The 27995-nt window shown below is 38.4% G+C and overlaps 2 protein-coding genes across 2 annotated transcripts; one reads left to right on the top strand and one right to left on the bottom strand.

The window, feature by feature from the left end:
- Positions 1 to 9: 9 nt before the first annotated feature.
- prim2 (DNA primase subunit 2) lies at positions 10 to 21125 on the bottom strand. The gene is made up of 14 exons (XM_070916242.1): positions 21065 to 21125; positions 19806 to 19955; positions 19539 to 19659; positions 19139 to 19204; positions 18930 to 19050; positions 17964 to 18059; positions 16403 to 16540; positions 13245 to 13312; positions 11992 to 12064; positions 11495 to 11680; positions 4484 to 4610; positions 4136 to 4218; positions 2610 to 2678; positions 10 to 783 (listed from the first exon to the last, which is right to left on the bottom strand). The coding sequence occupies exons 2-14, from the start codon at positions 19948 to 19950 to the stop codon at positions 556 to 558; spliced, it is 1521 nt and encodes a 506-aa protein (XP_070772343.1). The 5' UTR covers positions 19951 to 19955; positions 21065 to 21125; the 3' UTR covers positions 10 to 555.
- Positions 21126 to 22063: 938 nt separating this feature from the next.
- On the top strand, positions 22064 to 26442 carry rab23 (RAB23, member RAS oncogene family). The gene is made up of 7 exons (XM_070916595.1): positions 22064 to 22223; positions 24284 to 24517; positions 24957 to 25042; positions 25352 to 25508; positions 25592 to 25674; positions 25776 to 25868; positions 25964 to 26442. The coding sequence occupies exons 2-7, from the start codon at positions 24363 to 24365 to the stop codon at positions 26095 to 26097; spliced, it is 708 nt and encodes a 235-aa protein (XP_070772696.1). The 5' UTR covers positions 22064 to 22223; positions 24284 to 24362; the 3' UTR covers positions 26098 to 26442.
- Positions 26443 to 27995: the final 1553 nt, after the last annotated feature.

Genomic DNA, 27995 nt, shown 5'->3' with positions numbered 1-27995 from the left:
GCGGCATAATACAACTGTGGAAATTGTTTATTTTCATCCATCCTCCTGCCACCATTCATCCACAACTCCTGCCAGCAAATACAATGACATTGTTTCTGAGACAGCTGGGAAATGTTCTAGTCATCACCCCCAAAACCACGTCCCTGCCAAAACACTGTGCACTGAGACTGGGTATAAGCCATCTGAGTTCAGACCACAGTGAAAACAAAGAAAGCAAACAAACCGAGAGACTACTTTGAACACCGGGTTAAACGGCTAAATTAATGATGCCACCGTCACATTAACAAAGAATTTTATAGGTAGAAACGTCTGCTTTGGCCTGAGGTTGAGGTTTGAATAATGTCCAGTCAAGGTTAACTCTGTCTGCTATGTTGAGAATAGACTAACAAATCATGGAGAAATGACTGAAATGCAACTTTAATACTTGACATGTCAGATAGAGTGACTTTTAAAGGTTCAACTCCAGTCAGAATACAGACCACCCCCAAGCCCCCAGTCCTCATAGAAAAGACAAACATGTACTTCTACACATATAAAGCAAAATAAAAAAAGAAATCAGGCATCTTGAAAGAAAGAGTCCAGTTCCTCCGTCATCTCGACCAGACCTTGGGAGGCGTTTGCTGCCGCCTCTCGAGCTGCAGTGGATCCTCTGGCAGCAGAGTTTTCCTGCGACTTCTGAGGAGCGTCCATCTCTCGTTTTATGTCCTTGCCACCGCCCAAAACTCTCTGGCTCTCTATAAAGTACTGGTTGGGGTGATTGAGCGAGAAACTGGCTTCCTCGATCTGCTCAAAAAAAGACAAAAATGCAGGAGAGGAAGGAAGGAAGGACAAGAGAAAGACAATAATCAGAAGTGGCAGGTTGGAGGCATACTGATGGATTCAATGTTATATCACATTTTATAAGATGATCATGTAACATATGCTACACTGAGGACATCGTGAAATTATTTTCTAATTTACAAACAATTTACTAATTTATGAACAATAATGAGCAGAGCAGGATTTTATGGCCAAATTAGCAAGCTAAGTCACTGGCTAACTATTCCATCAGAGCACAGTGAGAAGATGAAACCCCTTTCAGGAAATAAAATGTCAAAATCACTCATTGTGAGTAAAAACCTATGAAACAATTAACAGATGAAGTTCGAGCCAAATGCTTTCTGTGACCTTTAACATGACTTTTAAACAATTATGTAATTGTGATTGATGTTTTCAAAACATTTCATATTGAAGGAGTAAATGTACGAAATTACTATAATAGATTTGTACACAACACTATCTGCGTCTTCCATGTGTCAAATTAAGGTCAATAAGGAGACATTTCACTTTGCTATTTCTACCTGTTCAAACACTACAGTAAAGAGAAATTATTTCCCAAAACATTTTACTGCTTCCTAGAAAAATATTATAACGTATCTGCAGGGGCTGAAAGGGTTGTTGATCAATTCTGACAACTTCTCCAGCTGCTGAGATTTCTCGCTTCCCAAAGCGAGCCTGAACTCTACACAACAGCTTCCTGTTATCAGCTCGTAGCTTCATAAGAATGTGAATTCAACGTGTGCAAATTGTCCTGTGAAGCAAATTAATTCATTTTACACATGACTGCAGAACACAACATCTTTTTGTTTTTTGTTTAATCATGAATATACATGTAATGACAGCCAGCAAACACATGAGCTCAGCATTTTAATAACCAGCAAGACAAGTGGCCCAGAGTTACAACTGTATATTCTCCACTGAAGAGTTATAAGGAGTTAAAGGAATAGTTTGATATTATATTGGCTTTCTTAGTTAGTTAGATAAGAATATTGCCTCTCATGTCTGCATGTTAAGCTAGAGTCAGGGGTGGATTAGTTTAGATCCTTAACTTCCACAACTTGTCATTTATACATTTATGTTTGTGTACAAATTTAATCTGTCTGTTTCCAGTCTTTACACTATGCTAAGCTATGCTAAGCTAAGCCTCACCTGGCTCTAGCTTCATACTTAAGAGTACAGATGTGAGGTTGAATTGATCCTCTCATCTATCTCACTTATTACAGTAAACATGTAATGACATGTAAAAAAACAACAAGCCTGTGTCACGGCCACTGATTATGACATTTCTGTAATTACTCTAACGATTCATCCACCTCCACAAAAAAACATGTTTAATGCTATGTTTAAAAATGCTTTAATACTGTGGAGTGACGCCAACAACTGATGCAAAGTCCAACCTTGATTTTTTATGAACCAATCCAACATTGAAACTGCGTGCCAAACTCAGCTGAATGTCACGCGTTTAATGTCTCAAGCAAATATGTTGTGAGTTGAAGTTTTTTTTCAATCACTGCTTTTCTCTGAAACGAGGACCTTGAGTGTGACTGAAAGGGATGATGACTCAAGCATGCAAACTAAAACAGATTAAATTAAATAAGTATCCACAGGGGACAAAATAGATCTGAATGCTATAATAAACCTATAAAAATTAAGTGGCTATGACAGCCAGCTAATGATGGAGGGGATGACAGTTCTGGGTCTCTCCTGAGCCTTCATGCATAAAATGCAAGGACCAAACCCCTGCCTCTGACACAGGTAGCCCCAGTTACTCAAATTAAATCTGCACTTACATTGTGTGTCAGCTCAAAGTACTTCTGGCATGCCAGCTGATAGTGCATTCCTTTAACCAGATCCAGGATCTGCAAATAAAAACAGAGGATAGAAAGAGACACCAGGTTTAGATTTGACTGTTTTCTTACAGTTTTAAACACCTTCAATACCGACACAGTACATCTACAGAGGATCGTGTCAACATTTTGTATTGTTGCAGGCCTGTGTTCAAATTGTTTTAACTACCTATGCAAACACTTCCTTCAAGAAATCTTTGCAAATGTAATGAAAACAGATTACAGGCTTATTTGGACTAATTTAAATATTCACGCCCTGAGTCAACTCTTCAGAACAACCGTTGGCAACGATTACACCTTCAAGTCTTCTGGTACATCTCAATTTTGGGATTTTTTTGGCTTTTCTGAAGCTCTGTAAAGCAGACATTTTAAAGCCCAGACCTTGGTTGGGTCACATAAGAGCTCCCTCCTTCTTTTGCTAAAACCACTGTAGTGTTAGCGTGACTGCATACTCAGGGTGAGTGACTTGCTGAAAAAATAAATCCAAGGTCTTCAGCATTCACTAAGAGAGAGACTCTTCTGAGGAATCTCCCTGTATTTGGCACCTTCATTATTCCCTATATTCCTGAAGGCCGCCTCCAGCGTGACACTGCCACAAGCATGCTCAACACTGGGGCCGCTATTAGATCAGTGATGAGCTGTTCTTATTTCTGCCCAATATTGCAGTTTTTATTAGTTTCTTTAATGGAACACCAGAAACATTTGCAAAAATATGCACTAAAGACTAATAATAAAGGGTAAACACTAACAGTGCTTCAAGTTTTATTTCTATTTTCTCTCATGCAAAAGGCGCAAATATCATACTACATATAGTACTTCCCCTCCTATTTGAGAGCTTTACTCTGAAAGGTTCAAAGAACCAGACACTTGATCATACTATCACAGCCTTAACTATCTTTACATTTCAGGTCTTTCAGAAATAAACCACTACAGTGGGAAGATGCTGTTGCTCATGCTAAAATGCTAAACTAAGATGATGAACATGGTCAACATTATACCTGCTAAACATCAGCACGTTTGCATTGCCATTGTGAGCATGTTGAAGTTGGCATTCAGCTCAAAGAACTGATGCGAGCACAGCCTCAACAAGACTAATAGTCTAGTCTTGTTAGGCTGCATTATGTAGGACACAGCTATTGTCAGCACAATGTCTCTCTGTCTAAATGTTTATTCTTCTTAACAAGCCACTCACAGGTTGGTGTCTGCCATCTGCCCTGCAACGGTTAGTGTTAAGTCTGTGTCGCCACAGCTTTCAACTTGTGTATTTGCTATACGGTCTACTGTGGATACTGTAGATGAAACTTTACCAAGACTCAACGTCTAATGCCATGTCTAAGACCACTGAGGGCCTGCTGAGTAGCACGATTTGCCAGTTTCTAAATTATTTTTTTTTGTTATATGACACATGTTTTATAAACCCAATCAATTTATATTTGCTGAGTTTAATGAGATCTGAGGATGGCACCCACCTGGCTGATTCCACTGGGAGACACCTTGTAGAACTGAAGCTTTTGCTTCAAAAGTTCGGGGTCACTGTGGCGGAATGGACATCCTACAAACATAAAATGAAAATGAATATAAAACAAATGGATATATAAATAAACAAGTGAGATAGCATATCACTTCTTTCACTGCTGGGAGGAAACGGAAATATTCAGCAAGTGAAAACTGTATATGCAGAGATTTTTGTAATGACAAAGCCCACAGTAGGTTGTGTCACTATTTCCAAGCCAAGTACTTTAACTAAAAAGCCTGATAATGAGGGTTTAGTGGCTTATCAGATGGGTAATGGCTTCTTCCAACAGCCGTCAACTCACCATGATGGTCGCCTTGGCTGGGTGGGTTTGATAAAATCACCTTCATGCAACTGTAGGGGGTGTAGTCTGCTCGCTTGCCTTCTTTGCCAAACATGTGGCGGACGCCGTAGGCATATGCTTTGTCAAACTTCAGAGGGAGAGAGAGAGGAGGGGAGAGAGGAAGAGAAGGCATTAGTGAGGATGAGAGTGTAAGAGGGACAAGGTTGGGGTGAAAAGAGACATTGTCATACATCATGTCAGTTTTGACAGGGTGTTTTCCTCAATGAAATATAGAGCTATTAGAGAGAACCTGCTGTAGAGGTGTCGCCACACTTGAGATAGTTGAATTATGGATAGCGTTATATGGTCATCTTTCCTCATCATTGCTTTTGCCCCTTGTCCTGCAGAGCACTCTGATACAATATGAAGAGTATGTTTTAAATAAAAGAATAAATGTAGGAAATCCCAATACAATCTACCAGTATTCAGTGCAATCTGTCCCCCATTCTTACCACCAAATGTAGCACACGCCAACAAATATTACTAACTCTTGTTTAAATGTATATGAGCATGCATAAGATCCAAGTTAATATGGACTTGTATAGAGCTGAAACAAGTAGTCGACAGACAGAAAGTTAAGTACATTCACTTAAATACTGTACTTGTCCTATAGCGCACTGTACAATTTTGAGCTACTGTTTTATAACATTTACTCCTCTACATTTCAGAAGAAAATATTGAACATTTTGAACCACATTTATCTAATTATTAAAGACACATTTCCCCTGTAAACTTCTCTGATTATTTAATTAATTTGACTGTGCGAGGCCCAAAGAGGTAAAATGATCAGATGTTCCTCAAAAAAAGCAAAGACTGGAGAAAGGTCCAAAAAAATGAATACGCATCAGTACTTTGTTTTTTCATCTTTCCTTTCCCATCTCAAGACCCCTCAGGTTTATTTTGTGACTCACTGGAGGGGGGCTGACCTTTAGGTTGGGAAACACTGAACTACACTAACTGTATCTAAGTAAAAAGTAGCTACACCTCAACCAGCTACTGTACAAATAGTAAAATGATGCATCAGTATCAACAATCTAAAAATGTCATATGATAATGTGTCAGTCAAACAAATGTACTAACTGCATTCATAGTCAGACAAAACTAGGCCTTGCCTAATCTTATTGCATTTATCTATGACTACATTTGAATTCAATCAAACTATATGAGCCCCTGATCTAAAAAAATTCTTAATATGATCTCCCAAAAAGCAAAACATGAAAGTCAAGGACACAAGAGAACTGTATCAATAGATTTAAGTGCCAGACTTCAGCAAACCTTCACACCATCTTCTGTGGTCTTTGATGGGGGTCATTCTACGGAATCTTCACAGTGAACTTCTTTTATATGTACAGTGCTCATGTGCAACCATTAAAATGAATTATAAGGACCCCTGCCTCTAAAATCAAACAGCAAAATACACACAGTGTGCTTCCACAGTGGCAGAACACAATCACCATGACTGCACCCATCATAACACATTAATGTTGCAATAAAGCCCTTGAACTTGTTAATGTGACAAGCTGCAGTGGCAATTTAAAAATCCATAAAATCTTCTTTAAGTACGATAAATCAAATATTAATTATGTAGAGCTTCGAAAGATTCAAGAGGCCATTTCCTGATTTAAGACCCCCCTACTCTATTAAAAACGAAACTTGGAACTCCACTGGCACTAAAGTGTGTTTAATATGTATTATGTGAAATAATTAGGACATAAAAAAAATCCTATGTGGTCTAAAAAAGAAAGTGATACAAAGACTAGAAATGATATGATATTAATCTTTCACTTCTTCCAGGTGAGGCGAGACTTTTTTGCTAAACACTGATTAAAAATATAACTTGACAAGAAGAGATTATAGACTAGCTCTTTCTTAAATGCTGGGATTAACCACAAACTATAGCTATATAGCTAAAACTTAAAAAATGAAACTAATGTGTAAGAACAGATTCGATTGCCCTGGCATTTTCTGAAGACATTAGATTTTTCTTAAAAACAGTATTCAGATACAATGCTGCTAGCAGTTTGCTCTTAACTTGTCCTAATTTTTTTTTTTTTTTAACTCATTTTGAATGCAACTCCTCTAAATATGATATGATATTTTCAGTGTTTCCTTTAATCACCAGCTGTGTTCCTACACTTCAGCCTAATCTTCAGATAATCCTGGATATATTCAAATACAGCTGACCTCCAAACTGAGGGAATTCAGAAAATCAGAGTAGAGAGTCTAAACACCAGCACAAAAGATGCATTAAAGGAGCAGAGCCGCAGCTCTTCTAGTGCACATCTTGGCTCATGAGGCGACATCACTGTAACATCCCCCCACACTCTAGGACACATTCACAAAAACCTGCGGCAATGGAGACAGAGAAATAGGACACAATCAAAGGGATTACGTACATGTGTGTGCGTGCATGTGTGTAAACTTGGCATGGCTTCTTAGGCTCAGTCCATAGTGACTGATATGCCAAAGCTCCAATTCCTCTTGTGTGTAATACCATTAAAATACTTCCCTTTTCAATCTGCACGACAGGCCTTTTCAGAACCTAAAAACAATAAAAGGTGAGGGACCAAAAAAATACTGCAAGTGGACACACGTTAAGAAGAAAAAGGGACGCTTTTTAAAAAGGTAATTTACACACAATGCAAGTAGAATTTTTTAAACAAAGGCAATGGAGACAAATTAGAACTGCAAAGTCCCTAAAACCCTGACAAGCCTGCTGCAAACCCTAAAAGCTACACAGTGCATCACACCCAATAAAATAACTTAAAAGAACAAAAAACTCACTAAAACAAAATTGTTTTTCTTGAATCTCCTCAAGAAAAACAAAGTGTGGCAGAGCCAAAAGATTACAAAGATTCAGGAGTTGTTTTTATACTGGGTAGCAAATAAGGAGCTCGGGGCTACTTTCAATTGTACTGAAAATACCAGTGATGAAAAAATAACATGGTGTAAATTTGTAACCAAACTTTAAGGGCAGTTAATATAAATTGTCATCTAATGAATCTCTTCCATTGTTGTAAAAGACCCTGGGGGAAACCAAACCTATAATGTGAAAATGGTGTCAGTTAGTGGAAATTAATTAACGTGAAGTTAACATCTGTAAAACAAGCAGTTCAAAAGCAGTCCTACCCCGAGGCAAAAAGAACACACTAAAATGTGGTACATAGACATTCCTCCAAATGAATAGGCTAACTTCCGAGGCAAGAAAAATGGATAGATCAAGTTGATTTCATCAATTTTCTCTCTCCCTCTAGTCTAATATTACATTGCCTCTTCCTCCAGGCCTCCCTTTCGGCATCGCTGCCTCCCATCTCCTTCTCTGTGCCTGTCGCATACTAATGAGCAGGCTTTGTGCAGCATGCCACAAAGTGCAGTCCCTGACTTAACACATACATCATTGTGAGAGCTGTGATCTGGTCAGCACCATTCTGCTGCCTCTGCTGTGGAACAAGAGCTGCACTTTGTGCACAGCCCATCATACTTTCTCTGGGAGCTTGTACATGGGAACCAAGCCACCTCAGAAATGGGGCACCAAAGACTGCTGTAATGTGAATCCAGTATACTGTAGTTTCCATTAGGCTCTTACTGAGGGCCAATAACAGAGAGGCTGAAGGCAGGATAGATGGCCACTGCTTTATTAGTCTAAAACCGTTTAACAGGTGTCAGTGACAAAGCTGCTTTCTCGGCCATTGTGCTTTTGTAACAACACAAAAGACGATGGGAAATCTTTCGATGGCTCAACTGAAAAGGTTTTTCTTTAGGGTTTTTCTAAATGTAGGCAAACAAAAACCCTCTTACTGAATTAAGTCTGTAGGGAGTAAAGAAAACCACAGTTCAAAAATAACTGTCTGACTAACATTTTGCTGTGTGAAACCATTTCAAAGAGCTACACAAATTACTGGTGATATTTTTGTTTACTTTTCATCTCAGATTAGAAATGCAACCTTATAAATTATCTGTATCGTTTCCCCTACCAGTTTTTACCCTTGTCTTAAATGCAGGTGCTCATTGCAATTAATAGTTAAACCAGCAGGATACTCATGTTTACAATAATAAAAGGAAACTAATAATATGTTGTCTCTTATATGGAGCCAAAACTACATTTGTACACTATACATTTGACTTTGTTTCTGTTCACACCATGTTCACTGAGGATTTTGGGCATGGCTTAATGCTTTTAACTCTTTGTCACTTAAACCCTATTCACGTGGGACTAGTATTACCAGGGGGCCTCATGTGATTTAGAAATTACCCCTACAAAAATATGTGAAAAACCTTACAAGTGACAACGTTTCTGATTTTCTGAACAGCTCAAAACATGAAGGACTCTCTACGTATCTTTGTGCATCAGAGTCTGGTCAGAATTCTTTGATGCGTCTTCTCATTACTACAGAAACTGTGGCACCAGCAGGAAACAGAGGCTCGAGATATTCCCACAACGTGCCCGGACACTTTGTCTGGCTGATGTAACACATGTCCACGGACTGGAAAGAGTGCAGACTACATGCCAGCCATGTGATCGACGACTACAAATCATTCAAAAGACAATGTGGCTTGGGGATCAAGGCCCACGACATGCACTACTGTGCCAGACTGCGGCACTGGGCGTCTATTCAGCTCAACACAATTAAATAATTTCTTGGCACTCACCTTGCACCCTGTTAGTACTACATCTTTTGATGAACACTCAAAAATGTACTTGTGTCAGATTAAGCTGTGTATGGGTGGATAGTCAGATGGACAGTGTTTCTTTTACTTTGTAAATATAAGTTACAAAATATAAATCATTATAAGAACAGGTCAAAACAGCTCACTAACAGTCTCTCGCTGTGTCACAGTGAGATTAGATCATGCTGGGATTTGTACACATGTATGTTTAAAATTCAGTAATCACAAAAATACATATTGAAGCAACAAAATATAAAATATCGATGCGGTGACGACCCTATGTTTGAAAAAGCCCAACAGTTTTACTATAAAGAAAGACTTAAATGATACTACAAGTTTTTTTCCAGCTGAAATTAATAATAAACATGATCAGATGATGATACCTTTAAAATGAAGAAAAACACAATGATGTCTGTTTTTGAATATAGTGCACAGCCCTGCTAGTCATGTTCAGCAAGTGATGCTGCTACTAAAAGAAAAAAAGAAAGAAATAGCATGGCAAGTGGAGAATATCTCTGAATATTATGTATAGATTATGAACCTGCAGATATTCTAAATATTAAAGAGCACACTAAATTCATATTCATATTGTAATTTGTCTTTTAACTTTTTAGGACAAAGTTCGTTTGGTTGTTTTTGGTTTGTATTCAGGGAACCTTTGAGAGCACAAACTACTGACATACTAAAGGGTTTGGGTGAGTAAGGCATACTCAAACTGATTATACATTAACAGTTTGGTCAGAAAGTTATTAATCGATTAACAAAATAGATGCTGATTAAACAAGTCAATCAACTAATCGTTTCAGCTCTTGTCAAAATCCATGAATTGTAACTTCAAGAATGTTTTGTTTTTTCTACTACACACCGTGGCACAGAATAAAGTTGACTAACTTGAATAGAAAGTTTATTTTCATGTTTCATGAACTTTGGACTGTATCTTGTAAGAGACGTAACGTCTCAACAGGAAATTCCTAAGTGGCTGCAGTGAGGATGGAGCATATACTCAGAAACCACAGTGAAGTCTGAATCAGCCGTATCTCACTTGTAAGATAGGCCAGCCAAGGCGAGCCACGCAGGTCTTAAGTGTATACTGCACAGTCATGTACTTTACATATCTGTAAAAGCAAATTGATTCAATCCAAGCAATTATCTATTTAACAGGAAGTTATTTTCTTGATAGTCAATTAGGAAATGCATTAACACTTATAAAGCCAGACTTTTGAACCATGTACTCAAGCTAAGCTAAGTCAGACACGCTGCGTAACAACACATCTGCAGATATCTAATGACCTACGAAAAGGAAACAAAACCTAACGCTGTAGCTGCTGATGTCAGACATGTAAACAAAAAACAAAAAATCATGTAAGAATTGTTAAATAAATGTTGCTGAAGTCCAGGCCTGTTTAAAATACATTTCATAATAAAAGCATTACAACAAGAATACACAGCATGATTCATTTCTACTGAATTGCACAGTATGAAATGATGTCTGTTCCATCATGCAGAGTCAGTCATTATTGTCTCTTATTCACATTAAGAGTAGTGGTTCTTTTCATGCAGAACCATTTTAATGTCTTTACTGAGTCTCTGTCTTCTATTGAGAGACACAATAACTGAACCCACAACCACTTAAGTCTTCATTAGCCTCATCACAGTACTGTGGGCAAATAATGATACCAGTGAACTTTCTTTTAATCAATACAGCTCTGATGTGGTCACTTCATCACCAATGAAACAGCACCACCCATTCAAGTGTTGAATAGCACTCCGGAGAGGGAGAGGCATTCAGACATTCAAGCCGCTGTCTTAGAGTCCACTAATCTGGTGTTCAAGGATAAACTTAATTAACTAAAAATGACTCTGGGTATTTTATTAGGTTGTATACAATTCAGAAAACACAAGCCTTTAAAATCTAAATGACCATTTAAAACAAACAATTTGGTAAAAATCAAAGAAGAAAACCATTTTATCTTATTTTGAAAATAATGTTGGATAAAGTTAAGCATATAATCTAAAATAAAATTGTCTTTTGATACGGATGAACTGGGTTATTGCATGATGTGTTTCTTTAATAGCCAACATTTAGTTAATTCAATTGATGATTGTATTATGACAATACATCCATAAATCTATCCTCTTGCTAGTTGTTGGTCTTATTAAAAGTTGCAGTGGCAATTGTGTGAGCAGGGCAGCCCACATCAACATTTAACAGGAAATTGAGTGGTGAAAAGCAACTGCATTTACACACTTGTGTGTTAATAACCACTAACTTAAAAAATGATTTAAAAAATATTACAGCATTACCTTGTCTGCATCCACTTTGCCTCTTATGAACTCCGACCTCCAGAACTGCAGTGCTTGCTCCAGAGAGAGGCCAATACCTTTGAGGAAGAGGCCGTACTGCATGCGCCCACCGTGGCGGAGATGGTGGTTCTCTCTCAGGGACTGATGCAGCTGCCTCATACAGAGCGGGAATGACTTTCCTGAAAGCTGGAGGCAGGAAACAATCAATGACGAACATGCACACTGGGACGACTATAATTTATCTGTAGCTGAAAATATTTATTTTTATTCTTGCTTCATTTTTAATTTATCTTTGTTTTCTATGGGGAATATTGGAAATAGTATGAACTGATTGATTATAACTCAAGTGGCCCTAAAGACATTTTCCATTCACTCTTAGCTCTGGGTCATCAGAATTACTATACAAACCTCAATTATCCCCTTGTACTCCGCTCATTCCCAAACAAAATGACACCTTGAACTTGACATTTCAAGAACAGCCTGTCAATGCAACTCACTGAATCAATTTGTTCCAAGGAGATTTTCCCAACATTCTTCTGGATGCTGTAATCCTGTCCCACATAGGCATGACTAAAATCAGAAAACATATTAAAAAAAATATCAGGACTGTGACAAATTGAATTGCACTGCATTTCTTTAGTAATATTAATACATATTTTAGAAGCAATCAGGGCTGCCATGAAAACTGATATTTTTTGAGGCATGTTTCCTCAATGCAATCACGTCTTCTTGATAAAAATTAAAAGGTTAAGAAATTACACTAAAGACTGGACACAAAGTAAATATAATACAACTCCTGTAAACTCTTACCAAACAAACTTAAAACTGCTAAGCTGCTATCAGTAGATTTTTTAAGTCAATAACTTTGGCAGCCCTTTGAGTTCGGTGTGTCAGAGCTTTACATCACATTGTATTCCCCTTACCATAGAGATTAGTGGGCAGGCCACTAATCTCAACAACCTGCCCACTAATCCCCATCAATAATCAGGCAAAATGTCTTCTTCCACCCTTATATTCATGTTCTTACTTTTATCTAAAGTAAGATAAACACCCTCACTGTGTTCTGAGCCGCCCTGCTTCGCTATTTAAGCTGAAATTAAGTCTGCTGCTGTTAATTTAATGCAAACTTGTGTACTGTTGCTTATTTACACTAACTTTCAATGGTGAACAATACATTAAGGCATCTACAGGGGGCACCTGCAAGTTAGCAGCTAGTTCTACTGTTTGATCAAACATGGTAACTGTTTTAGGTTTTTTTTGTTAATGGGTAAAATTAAAAATATTGCAATGGGGTACTGATAAAAGAAGATGCCGTTTTAGTGAAGAACTTTAATGAAGTATTGTATTGTATTGCATTTTGGGTGAAACTTAACCCGCAAACACATCAATATTATTTATGTTTATGCAGGGTGCATACTGAGCTGTTTAATCCATTATTTTCATTATTTACCCAAAAACAACTACTGGGGGAAACATGGCCCCCACCACTCAACAACCAATACAGAGATGTTGCATAGTGCTAATTACTTCAAGACTGAGTAACTATAACAATAGGAATCTATGATGCTGAACACGTAGCCAGGCACCACAAGTCCACAACATCTGGACTTGTCTAGAGGGACTAATCAGGTTTACTCAGACCTGCCACAAGCCTCCAATGTGCTTTGGTGCCAAAGATCAATCGTACTAAATCTCTATTTCTACAGAGTCCCGGCAAAGTGGCAGCAAAGTTATTAATCCTGCCGCTTACCTGAGGTGGTTAAGGAGCGGTTGGAGCCGTTCATCAGAATGCACTGCTGGTAATGAGCGGGCTGTCAACTGCAGAGGAGATGGACATCACATGAGTAATGGTAAATCGTGAGTAATGGTAAATGGTGTAGGTCAAAGGACTAGAACTTAAGCAGGTTGAATAAAACTGTATCTGAGTTACTTTATAGAACTGGTGCTTAAAACTTAAGGTAGTACACACAATCACTTAATTAAGACTCAAAAGTTTTTTCTCCAAACTGATCACAAAACATGTAAACTATTTAACCAAACAGGTAAATACACCGTAGTATAGACTTGATTGTGGGTTGCTCAGTGTTGGCATTACTTTGATTCTAACTTGAAAAAAACAACAACAATGATTGAATGTTTGGCGGCGGTGCTGGGAAGCTGACGGTCAGCTACGATTTTCTGACTTTAGGTTGAGCAAATGATCTTACACCATGACATTATGCTGAAACATCTGAAGCATCTGATTCCTTACAATCTTCTGTCTACTCCTGACATTTGGTTCAGCTGGACGTGAACTTTTTCAGCTGTGAGTCCGACTGATTTTTTTAAAAACTTATTTAATAGAAAACCTACAGATGTATGCACATCCCTCCACAACAAAAAGCTTTAATCAGTCTAATTGTTTTATATATGTCTCCAATCAGCCACAAGCAGACCATTTCAAGGTCTGCATTACACCTACACTAAAAACAAAAAAAACAAACATTTTAATATATTATTTTTCTGTTATTTTCTGTTAAAATTAACATCCAACCAATAACTGGAGTCATATAGAGAAGCAGCTTTCAATTTCATGCCTTTTTAATGACACATTTTCTGGGATGTCCCCTTGTCGTCCCCAGTGGAGGAGAATAACCATTATAACACAGAAAACAGTCACAATGGCACAGTTACAAAAAAAATAGTTTTGGAGCATTATTCCATTCCAACAGCTAGTGGTCCGGATAATTACCAGGAAATGGAAGAATGGAGGAACTGGACCAAGTTGCTCTTTTTATTTGTTTTTCTTCTTATAATTTGGAAAAGACGGTCCTGCCTGTCCCGTGATGGAAGACATGTGTTCAGGTTAAAGCAAATGAAGTACATGTTGCCCACTACGCCAGCAGTAGTGCAGAGGCAATGATTTTCTATACTACACCAAGAACAACACACAATCTAGCGTCAATCATGATTGGACACTAGAATGGACCCGACAGACAGTGAGGGTTTTCAGAGTAGAGTCCTGAGATGTACTCCAACTGTTAACTGATTTCTGAGAAATGAAAAGCACAGAATCAGAGCAGTGGGTCATGTTTTTGGTGCCCAAGACACTCTGGTAATTCTGGTAATCAAGCATATTCCAGTTGGCCAGTAGTGAGTTTTACATGAGTGCTTCAATTTGCCAATAGTCATTTCATATCACTGGCCAAACGGAGCCCACTCTTTGTCATGAACACAGGCATTACCCGGAAACTCAGCGATTCAAAGTGACTACTCAGTTAAATACAAGAGACGAACAGCAGAACAAAACCATAGAACAATAATGGACCTTTGTTCAAACTGCCAAATAATTTTCTATGCATAAAGCAACAAACTACCAGTTCCAAGGTAGACTCAAACAACTGCTTTGGAAGGGCACTGCATGTGGTGTCTCTTGACAGAGTGCATTTTAGTTGGAAAAAGCAAACTTAAGGAGGACGCATGACATACATGTATGTGTGCAGAGGTATTAGAGCTAGACCAATAAATCGGTCGGTATTAGCTTATTGCAGCTATATCCATATGTCAGCAGATAAGTAACAAGAAACTGCAGCACAGAAATGCCAAACAGAAAGTTGACGAGTTATTCACAATTCTTTGTCAAGATTGTGTGTTTATGTGTTGTGTGTTTTTGTTGAGACTCCCAAACATCGATATATCGGTATCAGCCTCAAACATTGTGTGTCAGTTGGGCGCGTAACAGATGTGGGTACATGGGCAGATGATGTCTGGGACAAATAGTAGTTGGTTGTAGTTATATAATATTATTCTTGACAAATGTGCTTGTTCTGATCTAGAAATGTTTTTTCCAATGCAAATCGTCTCTTTGCCACTTCTTTCACTACTCTGTATCACAATAAAAATCACAATGTTCGCATGATTACTTCAGGTATAGAATTTACACATATTGCTGGCTGATAATAACACATACCATCTATATAAAATCAGACTTGAAAGGTTGAGACTCCAATCAGACCAGTAATGATTTGCAGGCCTTTGTATTGGCATATTTCAAAATTGTCCTCTCTTTGGCTGGTGGTCACCTATATTGTAGATTTCTTGCACCTCATCAATAAACAAGTCTATTCATAAACTATTTAGTGCCACTGCCTATGGTTGTTGAGCATGCTTGTGCCTATTCCCTGTTAGTCAGGACCCCTCACCACCATGTAACTGAACCATGGTTGTCTCCTCACATGTATTATAAAACATGCCCCTGGTGCCCAAAACATCATGTTCCATGTCCCTCAGGGCATTCAATGCAATGCACAAGCATGCAGATATAGCGCCTTCACAGACCCCCTTCCACAGCTTTTAAAAAAACATCATGCCCGCAGGGAAAATAAGCACTTTCATACTAGCTGTCCCCAGTCTTCCCTCCAGACATTTTATGTCATGTGTGCATACTTATTCCCCTCATTTGAACCCTTCGTTTCTCCAGTCCCCTCAGGTCACTGACGGGAACAACCATGGCTGCAATTTAATACATTTGCATTATAGAACCTGGCATACTGTATGGACAAAATGTATTTACATAAACTACATGTACAGGGAGTGGACATAAAAGAAACATGTACGATATAAAAACACAGTACAGTATAATAAAAAGTGAAGCTGTGTTGGAGTGAGTCAGAAAGGTCTTGATTAAAATCTATGGTACTTTTTTCGTGTGTGTTGTATTGGACTGCATTATACTGTAAGATGTCTCTATTATTGATTTAAAGTCCTGTACATGCACATTGTAATACAAAAATGTATGCCACATGTTTACGCCATGAACTGCAGCGAAGTACGACTGAAGTTGTCATGTTTGTCTTTGAGGTTCCTGTAATATTTCATAACATCCATTATTCATCCTTTCTAAAATGGCGAATGATTGCAAACACTTACTGCAAGGGCTTTAGATAGCCTAGTGCGGAAATCATTGAGAACAATGGTGACGATGTCCTGGTGAGGGATGTACACGTAGCCTGCTTTGAGGTACACTTTCCTTGTTCGCACTAGATCCAGGGCATCTTGAAATGGAACCTTTAAAACAAAACAAGAGTTGGAGGAAAAAAAGAGTTTTAAATAATGAATGTATTGAAAAGATAAGACATAGATGTTAATATTCTGTTTGCATGCATGGTGAGTGTCAGGATGCTAAGGCCAACCCTCTGTCCTTCATAATTTTGGCTGCTTAAAATGTAATCCAAGGATTTATACTTATTCCAGCGACATTCATTAAAGTGAGTGTGATGATTTATCTTCTCTCAACGAAAAAGACTGTCAGCAAGAAGCCTAAAATGTAAATTTAAAGTCAAGTAGAAGGACATGACATTTTCCCCTTTTCTTCTCCTTTTGTGAGCAGACAAACTGTAGTCTTAAATCCATTCAGCTGTGAAAGGCTATGACGGCGATCTGACAATCAGCCAATTATTTTTGTGGGCTCTCACACTGCATTCACACTGATTCAAAGAGATTCCTCCGCTATGTGATCATTTAGTGATTCAACAAAATTATGTCAAGACATTTCTTTAAAAGTAAGGCAGGATACTTCGATGCAGAGAGGAAATTCTACATTTAGGAGAGCATGAATTCTCCAATAAGTTGATTTAAACCGCCTCAGGGACCAATATTTGCTCATTTATTTCATATCATAAGATGGTCCATCTCTATCTGACAAAATGTTGGCCTCCGAAGGTCGGGGAGTAGGCAGACAGAAAATCAGGCAAAAAATAGGAGTAGGCAGACAGATCAGTGTTTTACTTCAGTGTAATCAATGTTTTATTTTTAAAAAGAGACTTGGCAATTCAACACCCTGACTGGCATACACAGTACGGGTGACAGTAATGAGAAAGCTTGTGTGGTAATTTGTCCAAGTCCAACAATGGACAACAGCAGAAGTTACTACAATCCAAATCTATGGATTTACAGCACTTCATTTCTTGCCAAAAGGACATAAGTTTTTCTGTAATGTCTACCCATCTTATTTTACACTATAAGACATTGAGGAAGATTGCAAAGTGTGTGATCTAAGTTGTTACATGTGGCGATGGAGGTTGATATCTTAAAGGAACCTCTAGATGGGATGAATTATGTAGACAGAGGGTTCATTTATCCCAGTACTCATTTAACCAGTTATACATTAGTTTGAAATGACCTTAAAAGGGGTTTTCCAGCTATTTAGCACTTCCATAGATATGCAAAGTCGGGGGACTCACAAGACACAAATTTAAAAAGGAGAGGTAAAAATTGAAGAGATACTCTGACCTTTAGTCTCTAGTATGAGACAAGCTGTAAAAACACTGGCCACTGACTGACTGATTAATCACAAGAAACTCGAGTCATTTGAAAAGGCCCAAAAGTTGCTAAACTGTAGTATAATATCGTACATATCTGTTTCATGGAGGCATAAGCACTTTACATTCTTAGTGGTCCCAATGGAGAGAGAGAGAGATGAGTAACTCACTTTGTAGAAGTCCTGGTCCTCCACAGTGATTCCACTGACGGCGTAACTGGAGTTGACAAGTTTATCCAGCAGAGCCTTCTTCTCCTCGACACTAATCTGAAAAGTTATTGATGAGGATGATGAATTTCAGTGAAGAACTGAAAAGGCAGAACAGTGTCTGCGTTAATACACTGAAGGTTGAGGCTCATGGAAACCAAACATCATTTATCAAATGAATGCACCGTTTTTGTCCTTGCTTGACACGTTATGTGCTGATGAATTCAATTATAAAAATACTTTTTTCCACTTTTCCTTCAAGTGTTCACCTCATTTTATGAAAACCTGCTGCAGTGCTTTCCGTCGGTGTGCCTAAAGACACACTTTAAAGTAAAAGAGAAACTAAACACATTATTATTATTATCATTATTATTATTATAATGTTTTTATTTCCATGTGATTAGTATTACTGTGACTGGCAAAATTTGTCATCTCTGAAATATTATTTGTTGCTTACCAAAAAACTATAGTATTTTCAACATTCAAACTTTTTAATCACCATTCAAGGAAACCTTCACATTCATGGGTCCTGTTAGAGTGATCAAACAGCTCCATCTAGTGAAAATCCAACACAGATATTGTGAGTGGAGACAGCTGGTTGGCTTGTGGTCTCACTCTACACTCTGCACTTTGGGAATGTAATGCACAATTAAATTTAACCTTAACACCACTTTTCTTTTGGTTTTCCTTTCCTAATATCCACTACTAATACATGGGTTTCTGTGTCAGCTGTCATATTTGTGAATTATTCTACAATTACTACAGGGCCGTACAAAGCCAGAGGAGACATTTGCTGCACAGTATGTCATTAGTAACATTAATCATTTTTGCTGATATAAAACTTGAGCTCTGCCAACAACTTTTAGTATTTATCTAGATTAAAGTAGAAAACAGGCTTTCAACAACATTTAAATGAAAAATAAAACGTACCGTGTCATATTGCAGATTATTTCTGTGAAGAAATTCAAGCTTTAGTTTTGAAGACAGGTCATTGAAGCGGTAGCGGAAAAGATCAACTTCCTGTTGTATAAACCACCGTCTCAGGTCCTCCCTTTAAAAGATACCATTGGAAACTTATTCAGTTGCATTTTCTAATTCTTTATGTGACAACTAATATTCTATATAAACTAACAACTTACGTTTGGCAGTAGGCAAGTCTGAGAATGAAGTGGGAGATGTGGTCCTTTCTTCTTTTCTCGTATTCACTCGGTCCACTCTGAGATTTTCTGTCATCCTTAATGGGTTAAAGGAGGTAAAGTATTTTAATGATTCCATTACTTACTACTTCGTCATAACTTTTGTTGTCTTGTTGGGTATAATTTTATTTGCGTGGTAAAATCAAAATGTCAGATTTTTAAAGGGAATTTTGTGACTCTGTATACATAGGAGTGTATTGCGTACTTTATACTACAGTCATGTTTACAATACCTGTATGCCATCTTCCATTAATATAGGCAATAGTCATTCAGCTTTATATTGGCAAGTAAAAGTTAAACACCGGTAAGTTTTCAAACTGTTTTGATGTGTGTCATGCTAAACATACTCACAGTCTCTAATCTGTAAGGAAAGTTCAGGTTCTTCGACTCAGATTCCAGTTTCTTTGTGTACTGATCTGACAGTTTCACATAGCTCACTCCCAAATTCTCAGTGGTCTTCAACACTGCAGTGGCAATAAAAGAAGAAATCGTAAGCATCATGTCCTGTTTAACACATTCAAAATCTATTTCACAAAGGCAGAGAAAACACTGCATACAGCAAACTTCATCATTTAAATGTCATTTGACTGGCATGAGGCCAAGGACTTACATTTCAGTCTGTCCACAGCAAATGCTTCAAATTCAGTGAGAGAGACGTTTTCAAGAGGAGGCTGCACATAAAACTGCAGAGCATGTCCATAGAGCTCCGTCTGAGGGCTGCTATTCAACTTCTTTCTTCTGCCAGAAAACAGCATAGTTTCTGATGGTACAGGAAAACAAGGATGTTTTAATGTACAATACTGTATCACCAGATAATAGGCCGCTATTTGCCATGGCTGGTATATTTTGTGCAACTACAACTTCTAATTTGAGAACTCAAACACAGACCACTGTGAGCTTCAATGCAAGTTAATGGACAACTCTTCTCCTTTATTGCTTTATTTCTGTTCATAACGGTTTCAGCTATCTAGTCTTCACCAGGGGAACAAAACATGGTATATTGGAGAAGAATTGTGTGACTTGTTAAATTCTTACAGATTTAATACACAAGGAACCACTGCCAACAATCAGCAACCCATTGACTATTTGGTCTGATAAGTAAAAAGGATGCTGCAACCCTCTTTATAAAAATAAAATTATTAAATTACTGCCTAACCTCTGTAAACAAACTGTGTGCCATTCAAGCTGTGCAGAAGTGGCACCCTGTATAACTGAACTTAGCAGATATGGCATCTCCACGAACTGATCTTACAAATGTGCTCACACCATAAACCATCACAGTCCAACTGTTCTTGGTTATGTAAAGGAGAAGAAAGAAACTATTCATGCAGAAAGCATCTTCTCCCTGTCAAAATGTGTTTTCATCTGCTGTAACGTGGACCAGAAAGCTGCCTTCACTAAACTCTGTGAGTCTATGGTCTATTATGAAGTTGATTCCAGCAGAGATACAAAATATGTCGAGGCAACTGTGAGCCCACTAGAAAGACAACTGGACTGACTTGATCATACTAGCAAGCCATTCATTGTGTTAACTTACAATGGGTCCAGCAGCCATGATAAGTGAATAAGTGTTGACGCTATTAACGTTAGCTCTTTCGCCATTAACCAGGTGTACCTCCGAGGGAGACTTAATGTAGCCTGTAACAGAGACCACTAACGTTACGCCAAAGTTAACAAGACTGTATCCTTAGCGCTACGTTAGTCAACAACACATAGTTATCCCGAACGTAGAATAGCAACTTCTACGTAGTGGAAGATGCTAGCTAGCTAACATACAGTGAACTACCTAAAACAATCTCAGCAACGTATCACACGACATACGACAAGTACTGGACAAACTTTTAAATGATTATATTGTCATTACATTACCGATTCGACGATGCAATCGCTTCCTCACAGCTCAATCCCGCCAAACAAAGTGGGCTGTTCAACAAACGCGGGTAAAGATGACAGCCAACTCAGGAAGAGGAACCCTGTCGCTACGTGTGAGCGCTCGTTTAGTTGTTCCGCGCGGCCCGCTATATCGGTCCCGCCGATGATGACCTCTGTGAAATGAAAACATAAGAAAAGACTTCCCACTTTTGTATGATACATATCAGCCAGTCGTTCCGTTTTAAAATAAGCCATGGTTTATATATTGTGTCAATTTTATGCCTCTTTTTTCGCCGGGTGCAACAGGAATTCTGACCGGTATTACATAACAAACGCACCCAGACCTAGTGGGTTTGCCCATACACGGTATATGGGCATTATGAATATTACATACTTTATATATATAATATGCACATCTATGTACCCACTGTGGTAGAAGAAGTACTCATATCTTGTACTTAACTAAGTAGCAACACCACAGTGTAGAAGTATTCTGTTACAAGTAAACACCATGCATAAAATGTTTACCTAAGTAAAACTAATCATTATGCAGAATGGCCCGTTTCAGAATAATGTATATTGTGTTATTGGTGGTGTTAGTGTTACCACACTCCATACTAGTTGGTGGCGGTAATGCGCCATTTCGTTGTTTACCAAACGAACAAAAGAAAATAAAGAGGAAGAATAAATAGCGGAGGTTGATTCTCTTGCATTCTGCACTCTTTGACTCTGCTGCCTAGCAACAAAGATTAGCGAGCTAGCCAGTTGCCTAGTAAGCTACTCTCATGCGCAACGTAGTTAACTGGAACGTAGGCTCGCGGATAGATAGCAATGCATTTTCACCCTGTAAATGTCACAGATTTTACTCTGTTGTCGACGTTAATTAAACTTTATCTGCCGTTTTGAAGCGGACAACATTAAGTCTGTGCAGTCATTAGGTGGATACCATTAACGGGCGGAGCAGAAGATTCTTTTCTCTGGGAAAAGGGGCTAACGTTAACCTTAGCTAGGTAACCTTAGCACCAGAGTTACTAGCGTCTCCTCTTTCCACAGAGCGGAGGAAAGGGAGGCAGTAGATATGTGATTGTGGTTTAGCTGACTGGTTGGCTCATCTAATGTTGGCGGACACTGGATGAGTTGAAACGTGATTTTACAGGTAAGACATTGCTCACTCTGTGGGTTTGCTAGCTTTTCATCATTCCTCACCAGCACAGTTTCCTTCAGTCGGCTTTAACGGACTGTGCCAGCAGCTGCATGGTACCTGAAGACCCTCCTGCCAGCTGTTCAACAGGTCATATCAAGATCGAGGCAAGGGATTCTGATTTAAGGGAATAACGTTAAAGCAGACTGAAAACTTGACCAAATACTTAATTCCTATCACAGGCTTTGGAAATACAACCTACAGCAACAGTTAACCTCACCAGAAAGGAGTAGTTACATCTCATGGTAATATTTTTGTTCTCTTTGTGCCCTAAAATACTGACTTTAACGGTGCCCCACCTTGAGGCCTGGAAAAAGTAACTGAGTCTGTTAAGATGACTCACTGTCTAGGATGGGAGGTGTATTATCTTCAACATACTAAACAAAGTTCAGTTATATGTGCATTGTAATGCATAGGATGCTTTTCTACCATGCTATGCAAAAGATAGGTATATATTTCAGATCCTCTTTCATGTCTTTAAAATGTGTATAGTATGAATGGGGTAATGATCTCATTGTAGGTAGAAACATAAGATAACCAGAAGACCCACGGTGTAGATGGGCAGGTATGGAACATTACCTGTTTAAGTGTTTGTCACACTGGAGTTGATGGTAATGGGGAGTTAAACTGGAGCTGACATTTTTAGCTGGCACTCTCTGGCAAATCAGAAATTACTGATTTATTACCTTGTATTGTTAGATTGTACCACACTTTGATTACATGGTTACAGTGATAGATAATACATGACAACTACTAACTTAACAGCATAATCTTTTCAATTTAACTTTCAGTCTTTGTATGTTAGCAGCCTTTCGAAGACTAGTGGTCAACTCTTCTTAAAATACAAATTATGTTACCATGTGGTCTACAGGTGGTGACACAGAGCAACAGCCTGTGGAGAGTGCATAGCCAGCTTCATGACCCCCCACTTTGACTCAGTTTCTCAGACCCTAAAACAACACATGTAGAAATGATTACGCATATTACACAGAGATATGAGAGTACTGAGAATGTTTAACTTGGCTTGTGAATCAGAGTTGAAAGGAAGACTGGGGTCTTGAGTCTTAACATGAGTTAGATCAATTTAAGAGAGCAATCTAATCTCAAGTATACATTTTGCTGTAAACTAATTTAAAACTTCACATTAAAAGAGTGTAAAAATAATGAGCATGCTGTTTATTTTAAGCCATGTTTTGCCTGCATGTTATAACAACACTGCTGCGGCATGCAGCTCAATTATAGTGGATGATTAATATCTTCTACTGCCATACATATTGTGACTCAAATCCAGACAGGCTGTTGGACACTACAGTCACACAGCAGGTTGTCTGTGTCCACTGGGAGCAGCTTTCCCACAATATGTTGTTTAGTATTGCACTCAGCAGCCACATGCATGTAACTGTGGAAGACCCAGTTGCTATGTGGAGTCTGCTGCTCTCAGTGCTAATGGAAGAATAAACACATTGCACAGTCGCTCCAAACAACTTCCTTGTAAAATTTACAACAGTTAGTTCAGTGTGAGCACACATGATAGTTTAAAGGGCAATTCTGTTCATTGTGTAGGCTATATAAAGCCCTTTACTAGAGTGCTCTCCCTGCCCAACTTAATTATTGTGGGAACCTGTAGTGCTGAAAGTAAATTAATTTCAAATTTGAGAAGATATAAAACATTGCAATTGGATACTTTTGGAGTTTTGACTGTTGGCCAAATACAAGACACTGAACTGAAAACAAAAGTAGCATTAAGTATTTTTTCACCAATACAGAAAGTTGATTCTAAACCATACTTTACCAGCCATGTTACAACAAACAACAATATAACAAACCATTATACAGTAACAAACTTAAAGTTGAGCATATCACTGACATCAGGGCTTCAAATGTAAATCAGATCAGCATGTGTTAAATCACAATAGAATATTTGAGTTGCACTCATGTGGCTGTTTCTGCTGGATGTGTTTTACTTATCTAAACTTGTGTCACACATTAATGTTTTGTTTATTTTACACTTGCAGGTGGTATATGTGTTCGTGTCACATCACTGAAACTACCCAGGCTGAGTGGAACTGAGAAAACCAGCCAGACGTTGCCACCATGTTGGAGGAGGACATGGAAGTGGCCATCAAGGTCGTCGTGGTCGGCAACGGAGCTGTCGGCAAGTCCAGTATGATCCAACGCTACTGCAAAGGCATCTTCACTAGGGACTATAAAAAGACCATCGGAGTGGACTTTCTGGAAAGGCAGATACTGTAAGCAACTTGTTTCACACACATTGTCGTTCTTCTATCAATTCTAGCCTATATTTAAGATTGCAAAGTTGACAGGCAACACCTGCAACTTCTCAAATGCTGTCAAGGGTAATGAAGACCCCATGAGGTTCATAATCAGTGCGTATTGATGTATATTGTATCCTTATGTCAGTGACATTTTAGGAGTGACCAGGAAAACCTCTTTTGGTGTAAGATATGTGCATATTGTATATTAAAGTACTCTTATGTAGTCATCAAAACAGTGAAATATCAAACAGTACTGTATTGTGAATTGTTGGAAAACACACTTGTTTTATAAAACAATTAATCAGGTCTTAAAGGTGCAGGTTTGGCAAACGTTCATGAATACAACAGAACAACTAGTGTGATGTGCTGGGCAGGATATTGTTGCTGACTCATTACCTCCTAATTGTTACAGTGTGAATGGCGAAGAGGTCCGACTAATGCTGTGGGACACCGCTGGGCAGGAGGAGTTCGACGCCATTACCAAGGCCTACTACCGTGGTAAGACCCCGCCACTGTGACGAATATAACACTGCTGCTTTGGGTCCCTGACCGCTGAGGTCAAGTTATTATTTGTCACAGATTTTATGGTTGACTCGACTAAAGCACATTCTCTGGCACACATAGCACTGCTAACATGTCCTTGAGCTAAAAAGTGAATCTCCGGTGGGGCTGTTCAGAAGTTGAGTTTTTACATCCTCGAGAAGGATGAATTATGTATCATATTTGTATCAGAATAGATTACGTCATTTTTAAAAAAAGGAACAGCTTGAAAACATTAACTGTGTGGTGTGTTGTCTTGCCTTCCAGGTGCCCAAGCATGTGTGCTCGTCTTCTCTACTACAGACAGGGAGTCGTTCCAGGCTATTGACAGCTGGAGGGAGAAGGTGGAGGCCGAGGTCGGAGATATTCCCACAGTTCTAGTGCAGAACAAAATTGACCTCCTGGAAGAGACTGTTATAAAAAAGTAAGTAATAGTAAATAAAGGACAAATTGTAATGTGCAATTGTACAATCAAAGCAGTATAACTTGTGTTTTCTTGTGTTGCAGCGAGGAGGCAGAAGCTTTGGCTAAAAGGCTCAAGCTGAGATTTTATCGAGCTTCAGTAAAAGAGGACCTTAATGTCAACGAGGGTGGGTAACTGAAAATGTGGACATCTTGTCTGATGCAAGATCTTGTCAGTCTCCTTCTTGTTGTTACTGTAGTAAAACTTCTGCTGGTTCTCTCTTTTTAGTTTTTAAGTACTTAGCTGAGAAGTATCTTCAGCGACTCAAACAACAAACGGCAGAGGAGACCGAGGTGGTCCATACAACAAGCAATAAAATAGGTAAGGAGTCTTTCTGTATGTCACCTCTTTATGTTACATTTTAGGTTTTTGTCTTCAGTGGGGTGACGTTACTCATAAATTGTGTTTTTCCAAAGGTGTTTTTAATACCACAAGTAGTAATGTCTGCAACCAGAGCTCCAGCAACGGCAGAGAAGTCATCACTCTGCGACCTAACAAACAGAGGACCAAGAAGAGTAAAAATCCATTCGGAAGCTGCAGCCTACTCTAGATAACATCCTTTCATTTTAGTGACTGACTATTGTTTCTCAGACTAGATAAGTCATTGTTGTATTCTGTGGAGGTAGCCACATTTAGAGACCAAAGCCCACACAGACTGGGAAACACTCCTCTATACTACTTTAATAACCTGATGTTTAATCTGAACCCTAAATTGTTCCCCCACATTGATGGTTGAGTTTCCTTTGATTAAGCCTCGGATCTCCATCAATGATCTGTGCACAAAACCTGTCAACGTTTGTACAGTCATGGGCCCTCCTGGTGGTTGTCTTAAATAACAGCTACAGTACGTGTATGTTGTGTCATGAGTTTAACGACACTCCAAAAGAAAAACCAAAACATGGTTTTTACAGTCACCCAGTCCTGTTTGACATTTCAATTGTGCAATATGTTTGCATGTATTGTAGAAGATACACAGATTATTTTGTACCATATTTTTCTAACCGTCAACAGAATATGGTTCAAACTACACTGTTTATCGTGGACGAAACACTATCGCGTCCAAAGTTTATTCTCTGTGCGGAAGTATTTTTGTACGAATCAGAAAAAACAGTGTTGAGTGATATTTTCACTGAAGTGTTGACATAGTGCCAAATTTCCTCTTTCTGAGCTGTAGTCAAATATCAATACTGCAGTCATATGGATGTAACATGAAATTAATAGAATGTGCTTCTAATGTATAAACCAAATGTCAAAAACTATTGACACAAAATAATCCTCTATATGTCTGCTTACACTACACTTACTTACGGATTTCTTTAACCAAATTCTAAGACAATTTCTAAAACACAAGTTTAATTAATGTACCTCAAGTCACAATCAGTTCTAGCACTATGTTTTTGATTGCAGTAGTTTACATTTGACATATTTCAAGCTGTGCTTTTCTTTAACTTTGGTAACTCATTGGTTAACCTCAGTAAATAAGTTTGGTACCTATGTATTCAGATGTCACTATATGTCTAACATTTCAAACACTAAACATGGTACACAATTCTTTATTTGTTTTTTTGGTTTCTCTAGTATCTAATCAATTTGTATGTAGTAAATATCATTCTGCTCCTTTTTGAGTAAATAAAGAGGAATGGGACCAGAGAGTTGAAAAGACTAAAAGCTCAGTGGTGTCTGTCCCTGTGGTATGGAGCCTTGAGCACAACGTAAACCTTTTCTCTCTGGAGGTACAAATCCGTCAGGACTGGATACTTTGCTCTGTGTGTGCCTGAATATGCAAGATTCAGTTTCTTCTCACAACATAAGGGTTCTCCAAAAGAAAAAGATCTCCCAAACTAAAGCTCAGCGCTCAGTACAGCTAGCTGTGAACTGTGTGTCATTGCCTTGTCTGCATCATCGTCTGAAAGACAGTGGTTTACCAAGCACAAAGAAATATGTGGTGATGTGGAAATGTGGATTTCCTATCATGCTGTAGTTACAATTCACAAGTATTTTACATGGAATTATAATCCATAGGACATCTGGGAACACATGTGCATGTGCTCAAGTTCAGATGGGACTGTCTGTTGTGAAAATCCCAAAAGGGGTTTAAAATATTATACCATACTAAGATTGTTTCCCATTTCAAGCTTTCTCACTTGGTTGTATGTAAACAGTGCTGTTTTAAGTGTAGCATAACTGTAATGCATGCAAGCCTTTTTTTCCCACATCAGTGAATGTCCAACCATGGTTGCAACGCCACGATGCCTTGTCCATGTTTACATTCTCCCCCATTGACCGCCAGCCAGCATTTTAATCCCTCCTCTGGCTGTTTGTTTAAATTTGCCTGCACAGTAAATCTGTAAATATTTCTTCTCAAGCTTTCTCTTATTTGTAACATTGTGTTTACTTTGCCTTTTTGCTTATTGACTGAATGGATTTAGCGCACTTTACCATTAAGAT

The sequence above is a fragment of the Enoplosus armatus genome, chromosome 12 (assembly GCF_043641665.1).
Source record: "Enoplosus armatus isolate fEnoArm2 chromosome 12, fEnoArm2.hap1, whole genome shotgun sequence".
Lineage (NCBI taxonomy): Eukaryota > Metazoa > Chordata > Actinopteri > Centrarchiformes > Enoplosidae > Enoplosus > Enoplosus armatus.
Note: the sequence above shows the minus strand (reverse complement) of the source record. Positions and strands in the feature narration are given on the sequence as shown.